Genomic DNA, 12,255 nt, shown 5'->3' with positions numbered 1-12,255 from the left:
TAGAAATGACCATTATCATCTGACATGATAACACTGGTTCTGTATCAGTTATGAATAGTATGTTTAACATTGTTGTTATTAGCAACAGTACACCTCTTGTTATTGCCTTCCTGGTGTTACAGCCAGTTGTGGATTTGTGTGGATGTGAGTCTGAAGTTTTATTTGTATTTTATGCATTCTATGCTTCTATTAAAGAAAGCACTCTGGAGAAATTAAGTTTTGGCAAACACGACTCCGCATAGAAACAGACCCCCTCCCCCCACAACACACACTAACACAGACACACAGACCCAAACAAATACACACAAACACACACACACACACACACACACACACACACACACACACACACACACACACACACACACACACACACACACAGACCCAAACAAATACACGCAAACAAACACACACACACACACACACACACACACACACACATACACACACAGATAACGAAACACAGACACACAAACACCCAAATAGACACACACACAAACACAGACACACACACAGACACAGACAAACACACACAGACAAAAAAATCCACACACAAGGAGACAAACGACCACATACACACACACACACACACACACACACACACACACATGTGCCCACACACAGACACAGAATCAATCAGACACACACAAACACACACACACACACACACACACACACACACACACACACACACACACACACACACACACACACACACACACACACACACACACACACACACACCCTTGGGCAAGTGTACATCATCCTGACTGGGCACCAGAGGACCCTTGATGTCCCACGTCTGAATTGCTGTGTTATGACAATGATCGCTATGACAACACAACCATAGCAACGCAGTGTCTGTGTGTCAACTGCTTATCGAAAGTCTTGGAAGGATTCAGGAGTGTTGAACACGCAAGACAAGAATAAACTCAAAATGATTATTGTCATACAGTTATAGAAACTGTCTTCACACTCTCCCACCCTCTCCACAGTCGGGGAGCAATAACATCATTATCTCACAGACACATCTGGAACGCGGAGGAATATTCCCATGAAAAATGTAAATTGACTCAGAGATAGAAAAACAGGTTTACAGTGATGGACTTCGCTACCGCGAACGACAGAACCCTTGTGGAAACACACACCCACCCACACACACACTAGGTACAAAAACACACGCACAAACACACAATTAGCACACGCACGCACGCACACACACACACACACACACACACACACACACACACACACACACACACACACACACACACACACACACACACACACACACAGCTCCCAGAGAGTCGTAGCTCGTTCCTAGAGCTCTGTCATCGAGGGCGGCCCCATAATAGGGGCTGTTTGTTTTATCGCTGTGTGTCAAAATGACCCTCCGTTCTCTCAACTCTGCTTGATTTAATTGTAATGGCTCTGTCGCCGAGCCCCTTGTTTATGAGCAGTCAACACTAAGAGAAAAGAGAGAGAGAGGCGCACATACATCCACACACACACACACAAGCCACCAACATTGAGAACCACATGAGTTTAACAATATTTTTAAACCCCCCATTGATTTGAAATGGCCAGAAAATGCATGTAATTTAGAAATCTTTTAGGGGTGAAAAAAATTGACTTGCATTTATTTCTCCATTTAAAATAAGTTGAAACACTCAAAGAGAGCGAGGCTTCGGCGAAATCAACGGGAATACAATTACAGAGGGATCAATGTAGTCATCCTGCTGTCAGCCATTACTGGCCCTAATGAGAACACAGACACACACACACATTACCACCACCAAGGACATTTGCATAATGAACTAGCCTCTGGGCTACACACACATCTGTGGGGAGGGAAAAAAGCAGTAGGCGCCCACCTACACACACGTTCAAACACACACAGACACACACTGCAAGACGTGCTCTGCCCACCCATCAGCATCCTCAATAATCGTAACTGTACCCAGGGGAATTACCCTCAGCTTACACACTCACACACACACACACACACACACACACACACACTGATCCACTGATTCCAGCTTGTGTACGGGGCGGTTTGGTTGCCTGTTCAGCCGGTAAGTATTCTGTCTAAACTCTGGGCAAGAGGCCAGCAGAGCAGCAGGTACAAGACAGGACTGAGTTTTGCGGTCATGATTGCACTGGATGGACACTACACAATGCATTATATTGTCAGTGTCTATCAAGTGTTATATTGATGGTGTGTGTTTACCTACACATTTCCACCCACACAGGAGCATAGCGTATTACTTAAAATGCAGGGTGTAGCATATTGTGGGATATAGCATTACTGTAATATGTTGCAATCTGCAACCTCACCACTTGATGCCACTAAATCCTTCAAAGTTTATCTTTAAGTCTTAAGGAGGAAGGTTGCAGACTGGGAGATTCAATCAAAAGTTGAGCCCAAAATCATTACAGTGTTGCACTAAAAGCATGTGTGTGTGGCATGCGTGTCTACATTGGTCAGAAGTTGAAACTTTTTCATCTGACTGGCTTGGGCCCCGGCACACACACACACACACACACACACACACACACACACACACACACACACACACACACACACACACACACACACACACACACACACACACACACACACACACACACACACACACACACACACACACACCCCCCCCCCCCCCCCCCCCCCCACACACACACACACACACACACACACACACACACACACACACACACACACACACACACACCAACCCACACACACACACACACACACACACACACACACACACACACACACACACACACACACACATAAGCATGCCACACACAAATAAACATCACGCATGGCCATCGATTTCTACAATCAAGATTTATAGAGATATTACAACAACAAGAAACACAACTGTGGTGCATATCATTTATAAAAACTATGATAATAACAAAATGAACAGTAACATAAATAGTGTACAATGTCCTACACAGTATAAAATCTTGGTCCTCTTCACGAGATTTGAGGCTGAGGGAATGAAGGCCAATGCACCCCCCCCCCCCCCCCCCCTGCCACATATACACAGGAAAATGTCAGCCATTTTACCGTAATTCAAATCTTTTCACATATCAAACTTGGAGCCGTTTGTCCTTTTTTGATTCCGTCGAAGCCATTTCGCTGCTGTTGTTTATCATAAAAGATAATCAAATGAAATCCAAGCATTTTCATTATAAGACAGCAGAAACCTATCACCGAATGAGGCGACAAGATGAGAAACTGACATTGCATGATCCGTTATCTTGATGGTTTTATGATAGCCCTGGTGCAAATGTTTTTCACTGCTAAATGCTGCATGGAGCAAACAGCTGCATCCCTGTTAGCGATGATGCATAATAAATCACATCCAACCGATTTTTTCATTACTATTATTGTTCTAGTTTGGAGAAATAATTATTTTCATCACAGTCATAGATAATTGATTTGAGCGGGGTTGGGGTTTGGGGTTGGGCAATAGAGTGATGAAAACCCACCCAAATAGTTCCTGTTTCTTCACTCCTGAAGGATTGGGTATACGAGGAGGAGGACACAACGTCATTGGTTTTGGAGGCCTGGACGATGAATCTCTGTGGGGAAAAAAGGCAGATTTCTCTGTCGTCGTTTGTGCCGATGAGTGATGTGGAGGAGGAGGTGGAGATGTCAGGGGAGGGGGGGGGACAGGGTGCTACTGTGTCTTTGAGACACAGCAGCAGACAGGTGACCAGACAGGTGTGTGCATGGTGATACTGATGAGGTACGAAGGAGTATGTACATGAGTGACCCTGTGTCTGCTCTGGGCAGGAATGTCGTCTTCTACAGTGGCTGTCCTGTCCGTGTCCATCTAAGTGTCCATTAGAAAGCCACCAGTTGGAATACCCTTTGCGTGCGTATCTTTGCTCACTTGAACATCACATTTTTCTTTCATGAGCCATCTTTTAAATGCTTTAACACTCAACGGAGACGTGTCCGGACCCAGGGAGGGTTAACCCTCTGTTTGCTGAAATAAAGGTGTGTGTGAGTGTGTGTGTGCAGTTGGATTGGTGCTCGTATGTGTTTGTGTGTGTTGCTGATGTGGACCCTTCCTGTAGGTGTGTTTGTGTGTGTGTGTGTGTGTGTGCATAGGTGTATAAATGTGTGTGTGTATGTATATGTATGTGTGCACCTATTTGCATCTGTTTGTGCATGAGCTTACTTGTGTGTTGGTGTGCGTGTGCGTAGATGCATATACATGTGTGTATGTGCGTTAATGTGCGTACTATGTATATGTGTGTGTGTGTGTGTGTGTGCGTGCCTGCGTGAGCATGCTTGTGTGTTTGCGTATGTGTGCAAGTGCGTCGATGTGCACGTCAGTGTGTGGGCATGTCTGCACTGTGTATTTGTGTACGTGTGTGTGCACGAGTGTTCTGTGTATATGTTTGTGTGTGTGTATTATGGGATCTGCAGCTCCTCCTCTTCCTCGTCCGGGTCGCTGTGGGCTCCGTCCGGGTTGTCCTGACAGAAGCGGGATGAGCGGATCTTCCCGAACAGTCCCGGGTTCTGCTGCTGCCGCCGCATCCTGCGGGCGGGGGTACAAGAAGCAGCACATGTGAGCCTAACGACGTTATAATGAGGCGCCTCGGCATTGGAGCCCCTCTCCATTTCCATTTTTATAATCATGGACATTGCGGTTCAACTTATTAGGAAGCCTTTTTTTCTTAAAACAAAGAAATCCCTTTAAAAAATGGCATTGGATGTTGAGCTCCCCCCAAACTCTTTCTTTTATTCTGACATTTCATTTCATGCTTCATTAATCTCTTTTTTTCCCAGTGTTTTAAAATGTGATTTAAAAATGTGTTGAATTTCTTTGTGTCGTGAGTATCTTAAGGGCTTCAAAAAAAATCCCAATACAAAACATTATCCTTATTACTACAAAAGCTCTTGTTTATTCGTTCTCTCCTTGTATAGTATACACGCCTGTATTCTATGCACGCACACATCCTAAAGCTCATACATGTTCCTTTCTGCACCTGTAGTGAACGAGTGGTAGACTGAGACAGGTTGTGTGACAGATTGTGTGTGTGTGTGTGTGTGTGTGTGTCCACTACAAGTCCACATTTAACATTTCTAAAAAGGTCAACACTTGGCAGCAGTAAGGGCGTGGTCCCATCTCGCCCAGCCAGTGTCAGCTAGCCGGGGTCCACTACAGAGGCTAACAGACGTCGCTGACTACAGAGGATCAGCCCCACGTTGTTAGACAGTGGCATTAAGTCATATATACCGGGCTTGATGCTACTGCGGTTTGGCCGTAGCTCATGGCTCGGCTCAGAATGAGAAATTGGAAAATAAGCTGTCATAACAATTTCTTTGTCCTTCGCATTAAATGTGAGGGATTGAATTGTGAACATATGCTGCCAACGGTCCCATCAGTCTTCATTATTCAATCTTCATTACTCATCCATAGCTGTGTTGTTGTGTACGGGGTAAGGACACACACATACACACGGGAGTACACACATCCATACAAATGAGGTACGACCATCGGGTCATTATCCACTGGTACACCAGACAGGGGGAACATTGCTGACGTTGAATCACAGTGGATTTATTAAAAGAGTTTAAAAAACCGGAAGTTCTGGCCACTTCACAAGTCCATTTTCACGTTTCAATCCAATGAGACAAGTCAAAGCGGGATGAGGCTTGTTCGGACCGGTTTCCTCGTCAGCCGAGCTGTGGAGTGCTGCAAAAAGTGTTTGTTTGTGTGTGGCTCCCCAATTTCCCGGTGCAGTCTAATAACACCCATGTTGAGCGATCACAATGCAGACGGCAGTGACGCTCAGCCCAGAGCATTCACTGTGAAATCCCAGCAGATGATCAAAGAGCCACAGGTGGGCTCTGTGATTTGTTATCTCCATTCTCCACTATTGGCCGTATATTTGCCCGTCGCCGGAGACACCTGGGAGCTGGAGGAGAACCAGGTTTGCTTTTTGATCAATTGACTGGAACTGTGTGCGGGAAAAACTAAAACGAGCAAAAACAAACAACATTTACGCCGACCGTGTCCTTCGGCGAGCGGCAATTACCAAATCACAAAGCCCACTATATTGGACGAGTGGTGGAGACTTTAGGAAAACAAATCAAGCTGGATCCTGTCGCCAGGCAGCCGATGTTCCTTGTTCATTTTGCACAGTGGGACAAAAAAGGTCTAATTAGATCCACAAAGTGAGGCGCAGCTTTTTTCTGCGCAGGGAGCTGACGGGCAGAGAGACAGCTGCAAGTTGACTTTGAACCAGGCCCCGCTTCCCGGGTACCCGCGTATTACACACCGCACGCTGACGCGCCGGGGTTGGTGCGCTGCCTTCCATCCATTTCTTGTTTTAATCATTTTTTATTTTTGTCATCTTTTGCTGCCGCTGTTTTTCCCTTCCCTGTGGAATCACCTGTATTCTGAGATAGCAGCTGTATTGGCAGTTTGCGCGATTCTTTTAAAATAATAACAGATAAGGAATGCAAGTTTGGAATAAGCCATCCGAACCGAACTGAACTCTCAGAGTAATGGGAGGTTTCCAAGTAATCAGAGTTCTGCCAAAAATATTCAGCATTATAACCACAGCCCTAGGGCCTTTCCCTTAATAACAGATATTCAGCTTTTTCTCTGGATAGACCCGATTTCACGAAGTTAGGAGAGGGACATACAGGACAGCGTACTTTTAGTTTGAAGGGCATGCAGTCCAAAACGTTTCTATATGGAAAAGAGCGGGGAGGAAAATAGGAGGGACATGGGGTCTGTCTATCTTTAATGTGTTCCTCCCGCCTGAGGGATTTAGCCTGGATTTATCTTCATGCATAAAAGGAAGTCCAGTGGGTGTGAAGGTGTGTTTGTTTGTTAATGGGCCCTGAGAAGATGGAGGACTCGGATGGAAACAAGGAAGCAAGTCGCTTTAGGTTTTCAATCTGCTTCTCTCGTTAACTTTGTTCCGTACCTCCCACCCATCTAAATGTCTCTCTCTCTCTCCCTCTCCCTCTCCCCCTCCCCCTCCCCCTCCCTCTCCCCCTCTCTCTCTCTCTCTCTCTCTCTCTCTCTCCCTCTCCCTCTCCCTCTCCCTCTCCCTCTCTCTCTCTCTCTCTCTCTCTCTCTCTCCCCCCCCCCCCCCCCTGGGAGAGGATGCTGAGGACCAACCACAGATAAGTGCCTACAGAATCTGAAGTGGCCAGTCCATTAAGGCATCAAAATCTGTTTTATCATTCTGAATTAACTCAAAGTTTCTCTGAGTAAATGAAATCAGATCAATGGTTGCCAGGTAACACAAAAATGACTTTTCTCCGTGAAATGTATTCCCCACAGCTGTTTAAAATATCGGTGTTCTTAAACAACTTCTCAACATTGCGTGTACAATGTAATTTGGAAACATGTGTGTCTCTGTGTGTATGGTTTATGTATTATTAACATGACTACAACAGTACCTTAAACGTGGACCCACTCCCACATATACGCATGGATCATATAAAGCGAGCCAAACGCACACTCTTACTTAATAAGAGTGCATTTCAGCAGAGCAAATCCATAAATTAGCAAATAAAAGTAGCACTACATAATAATATGTCATGCCAGTGAAGTCAGAGGACATAAGAAGCAGATAAGTAGAAACACTACCCCCCCCACACACACACACACACAGACACACACACACCTATGTCAGTGTCCAATGCCGTTGCCATGCCGACATCGTTGTCACTCCTTCAAGGAGCACTGCAACCAGAGAGCTCTCTGTTACTACGGTAACCTGGGGCTGGGAGCCCTGTGATTGGCTGTTGGTTGGCAGAGCAGACCAAATAATGAAGAGACGAAGAGGGAAAGAGAGAGACCGGGAGATAGAGATGGAGAGAGAGAGAGAGAGAGAGAGAGAGAGAGAGAGGAGAGAGGAGAGAGAGAGAGATGAGAGAGAGGAGAGAGAGCGAGAGGAGACGAGAGAGACGAGAGAGATGAGAGAGAGAGAGGAGAGAGAGACAGAGAGAGAGAGAGAGAGAGAGAGAGAGAGAGAGAGAGAGAGAGAGAGAGAGAGAGAGAGGAGAGAGAGAGAGAGAGAGAGAGACAAAGCAAATGAGTAGGGAAGCAAGGAATGTGCTAAGCGGATAAAATGAGTTGAAGAACTGAGTGACAGGCAATAGCACATGCACATTCAAATGCAAGCGTGTGTACACACAGACACACACACATATACATGTAGCTAATCTCTAGCAACGGGATAACTGTGAGAGGCTAAAATGCACAGTCAGCCTGACAGTTACAAGTAGCCTGTCAGCTTAGCATCAACACACAGACACACACACACAGAGATACACACACAAACGAATTGCCTGCATGGTTTTGTGCTTGTCTATGATACTAACTAGGTTCAAAACTACATCCGCTGTTCCTTTAAGTTTACTTTTCTCACAGTACACTAACAAGCCCATGGGCTTCTGTGTCTATGATTGACAGTTTTACTAGCTGCTTGCAACCTATTTCAAAAAGGGTACACGAGGTGTGTTGTTGCTCGTTTCGTGGCCCGTTCAGAACCATACTATCCCTGGATGGATTCCAGTGTCCCAGGGAAGGAACCTATATCAATGCAGTACGGTAGCTCTAACCAAGTCAAGAGATTAAAGAGTGAATCAGCCAAAGTATAGAGTAGACTCATTTCAACAAAGCCTTGCTACTGTATTCACAAAAGTTTTCCTTAAAACTATTTTCCTTAATCCTTACCTCTGAGGGAGAGATTGCATCAGATATGAACTCTGCAGACCTTCTGCTGAATCACGGGTGGATGTTGTTGTTTGAGAGGAGTACATTGAATGGACAAGGCAGCAAGCGACAGGAGAAACTATTTCTGAAGGACCAACTACAAACGGTCAAAGGATGACCTCCCTCAATGTAAGCTGTTTCCCGGTCTTTGATACAAATCAATGCTACTGCAAGCGGTGAAGGACACAGCATACGTCTGAAAGAAACGGCCACCTATTTGATAAATCGTTTTATTGATGGATGGAAAATCAATGGCGCTAAATTTATTTCTATTCATTAAAACCACAGTCTCCATTCTCATTGAGGCGGTGGCTACTAGGCCATGGGGACAAAACAGGGCTTATTTGGGTAAGCCTTACAGGGCTGAGCCTATAAAGATAGCCACATTTATTGGCGGAACCAGAAATGCGACGCCAATTCCGATGACTTTCTGTGTTCTCGTCCATTCCGAATCAACTAAAATGACATCCTTGTCTGCGGCTCATGGGTCCCAGTTCAATACAGAAAGCCATCAAATATCTCCTAGTGCTGACCACACCCTTCACTTTTATTTTTGAGCGAGGAAAGGCGACGGCTCCCTCCTGAATCCTGAGCCATATATCTGATGATTGTACGGCCGCTTCCTGTACGAACGTGATCAATGCTCTTGCCAGGAACAATATTATTTTCTTTGTGAGTTGATAGCTCAGAGAACGGAGGGTTCATTGAATATCGATTTCCCAATGATGAACCACTCGGCAGAGAGGCCGGATGCTGCGCACTCATGGATGTCCCATCGTGGGTTTCAGCGTACTGCCATCTCCATATTTCTTTCTCTCGTGAAACGGCCAGTAGTCGATCACTGCGAAAAAGCAACACGCCGAAGTGCAAAGTCCTGAAATGTGGGCGGACGTAATGCTTCTGTAGAGGCAAAAACGCTACACTTAATAACCCGAATAACAATAGAATGCTAACAACGTCGCTAACTTTGAGAGAGCCATGTGTGACTTTGTGTAAAATAACGTGCTGATGTCTCTTGCAAAGGCAAATATATTCCCTGTATAACTTTGAGGATCATGCATGGGCAACATGAGAATGTTCCTGTCACACCAAACAAGCAGTGTAGAGTAAGTAAGTGAGCCTAGTCACTGAAAGAGGCCAACTGAGAGTGAGACCAAGATAGACTGTGAGAGAGAGACATAGAGACCAAGATAGACTGAGAGATAGAGACCAAGATAGACTGAGAGAAGAGACACAGATAGACTTAGCGAGAGAGACATAGAGACCAAGATAGACTGAGAGAAGAGACACAGATAGACTTAGCGAGAGAGACATAGAGACCAAGATAGACTGAGAGAAGAGACACAGATAGACTTAGCGAGAGAGACATAGAGACCAAGATAGACTGAGAGATAGAGACACAGATAGACTTAGAGAGAGAGACATATAGACACAGACAGACAGACAGACAGACAGACAGACAGACAGACAGACAGACAGACAGACAGACAGACAGACAGACAGACAGACAGACAGACAGACAGACAGACAGACAGACAGACAGACAGACAGACAGACAGACAGACAGACAGACAGACAGACAGACAGACAGACAGACAGACAGACAGACAGAGAGCGAGAGCGAGAGAGCGAGAGCGCGAGAGCGAGAGAGAGAGACCATAACCAACTCTCACCTGGTCTGCAAATGTTCCACTTGCACCTGCAGGTTTTCCGTCTGCTCCACCTGTTCGTCCAGGGACCTCTGCAGCTTCCTGGTCTGGTTGTGAGATTCATCCAGCTACCGGGCAGAAAATACATTAAGTTTAGTTATTCCTCAACTGCCGTGCCTACTTGAGTGAGGAAGCTGTAATCCACGATACATAATCATACTTGATGCTTCCTCAGCATAGCATCTTATAGTAATGCCACTGTTTGTGTATTCAAGTCATGTACTGTGTATTCTACTTGAAGGCAGCCATTACGTTTAGATATGGGATATAAGGGAAGAGACTTTGATTCAATACATTTACTTAAAATGTAATTAGCTGTATTGGTTGGTTTAATAAGAAAAGTTCGCTCTATCATGGACTTTTTTGATTTAATGGAGTTTATTCATTATTTGAGATAAATCGTGTCTTGCTAATTGTTTCATGAATCCCTTACCATCTGTGGAAATGATTTTAATAAGCAATTTTTCCCTGAAAGGAGTTTGAGGCCTTCTGGCCATATGAGTGTTTATTAGAAGTTGTCTTAGAAGTTTAGCAAACATTTTGACCCTATTTATTTTCCTTTCCCGTGGATCAGAAAGGATTTGGAAGCTTCGTTCTCCTAGCAAAAACTGTATTTCAATCCTTTCCTACTAGCATTTCAGCCTTTACAGTTTGAGTTAGCTACTGACACAAGAGTCATCTTGTTTGGGTGGTGTTTTGCCCCCAAAAAACACACATACGATCTGTGAACTTTCATAATTTAACACTTCATAACTGAAGAAAAGGACAGATTCAAAACACTGGTTTACCACAAGAGATGAGACAGAACTGACTTCAACCCCATAGTCAACCCCCATAGATATCATAACACAAGCCCAACCTACAAACCCCATCCCCATCATCTCCAACACCTAAAGGCAACCAATTACAATTAGGGCATTTAGCAGACGCTTTTATCCAAAGCGACTTACATCAGTTAATACACACATTGACACACCGACGGCAGAGTGAACCATGCAAGGCGACAGCCAGCTCGTCAGGAGCAGTTAGGGTTAAGTGTCTTGCTCAGGGACACATCAACAATCAGCTAGGAGGAGCTGGGGATCGAACTACCAACCTTTTGGTTACAAGAAAACTGCTCCACCTCCTGAGCTAAGCCGACCCTAATGTGGGGACGGCTTAGCTCCAGGCATGTGTGTCTTTATATCTCGCACTCCACATTACCTCGTCCTCAGCCTGGCCCAGCTCCTTCTTCAGCTCCTCCACCCTCATCCTCAGCTTCTTCACCTCGCCCTCGTGGCCTTCCACCCTGCGGTTGGCATGGGCCAGCTCGGCCATCTTCTCCTGGTACTGCTTCTTCATCTTGGCGTGCACGTGTCGAAGGTCTGCCAGCTCCTGTCGAGGAGAAACAGAAACAGGGGGGGGGGGGGGGGGGGGGGGATCAGGAAGACATTACACACGGTGGGAGGCTTGGGTTCGGGATTGAGAGTATAAAGCCCTGAGCAAAGTTGCCTTAAGGCCCCTACCCATTAGGCAACAATCCTGCAGATAATGAGTCTGATCTGCTCATTATAGGCGGGAGAAGGGATGGGATGGAGTCTGAGGTCAGCCCTTATTGTCGTGCAGTGCAGGGAGTTCTCGAGACATCCGGTTTTGCCTCTTGCGATAACGGTGGCAATAAGCGACGGAAAGAATCCAACAGCCCATTTCTCATTCGTCATAACGAATGTGAACGCTGACCATCAGATAGAAAGCCATGATTTCCTTCCTTGTTAATTTGAGATGGCCTTAAC

At 45.5% G+C, this 12,255-nt stretch overlaps 1 protein-coding gene across 2 annotated transcripts in view; it reads right to left on the bottom strand.

Annotated features, from left to right (window-relative positions):
- Positions 1 to 3,039: 3,039 nt before the first annotated feature.
- The window catches only part of ccdc102a (coiled-coil domain containing 102A), a 25,745-nt gene continuing 16,529 nt past the window's right edge, over positions 3,040 to 12,255 (bottom strand). Inside the window, exons 7-9 of one of the 2 annotated variants that reach the window (XM_056608034.1) lie at positions 11,687 to 11,857; positions 10,448 to 10,551; positions 3,040 to 4,568 (exon numbers count right to left, since the gene is read on the bottom strand). In XM_056608034.1, the coding sequence (XP_056464009.1) occupies positions 4,442 to 4,568; positions 10,448 to 10,551; positions 11,687 to 11,857 (402 nt within the window). In that variant the 3' untranslated portion in view covers positions 3,040 to 4,441. Of the gene's footprint in view, positions 4,569 to 8,102; positions 9,616 to 10,447; positions 10,552 to 11,686; positions 11,858 to 12,255 lie in introns of those variants that run through there. The other variant, XM_056608033.1, reaches the window with a different exon arrangement.

This window comes from Gadus chalcogrammus, chromosome 14, assembly GCF_026213295.1.
Source record: "Gadus chalcogrammus isolate NIFS_2021 chromosome 14, NIFS_Gcha_1.0, whole genome shotgun sequence".
Classification (NCBI taxonomy): Eukaryota; Metazoa; Chordata; class Actinopteri; order Gadiformes; family Gadidae; genus Gadus; species Gadus chalcogrammus.
The sequence above is the reverse complement of the archived record's forward strand: the minus strand, read 5'-3'. Positions and strand labels throughout refer to the sequence as shown.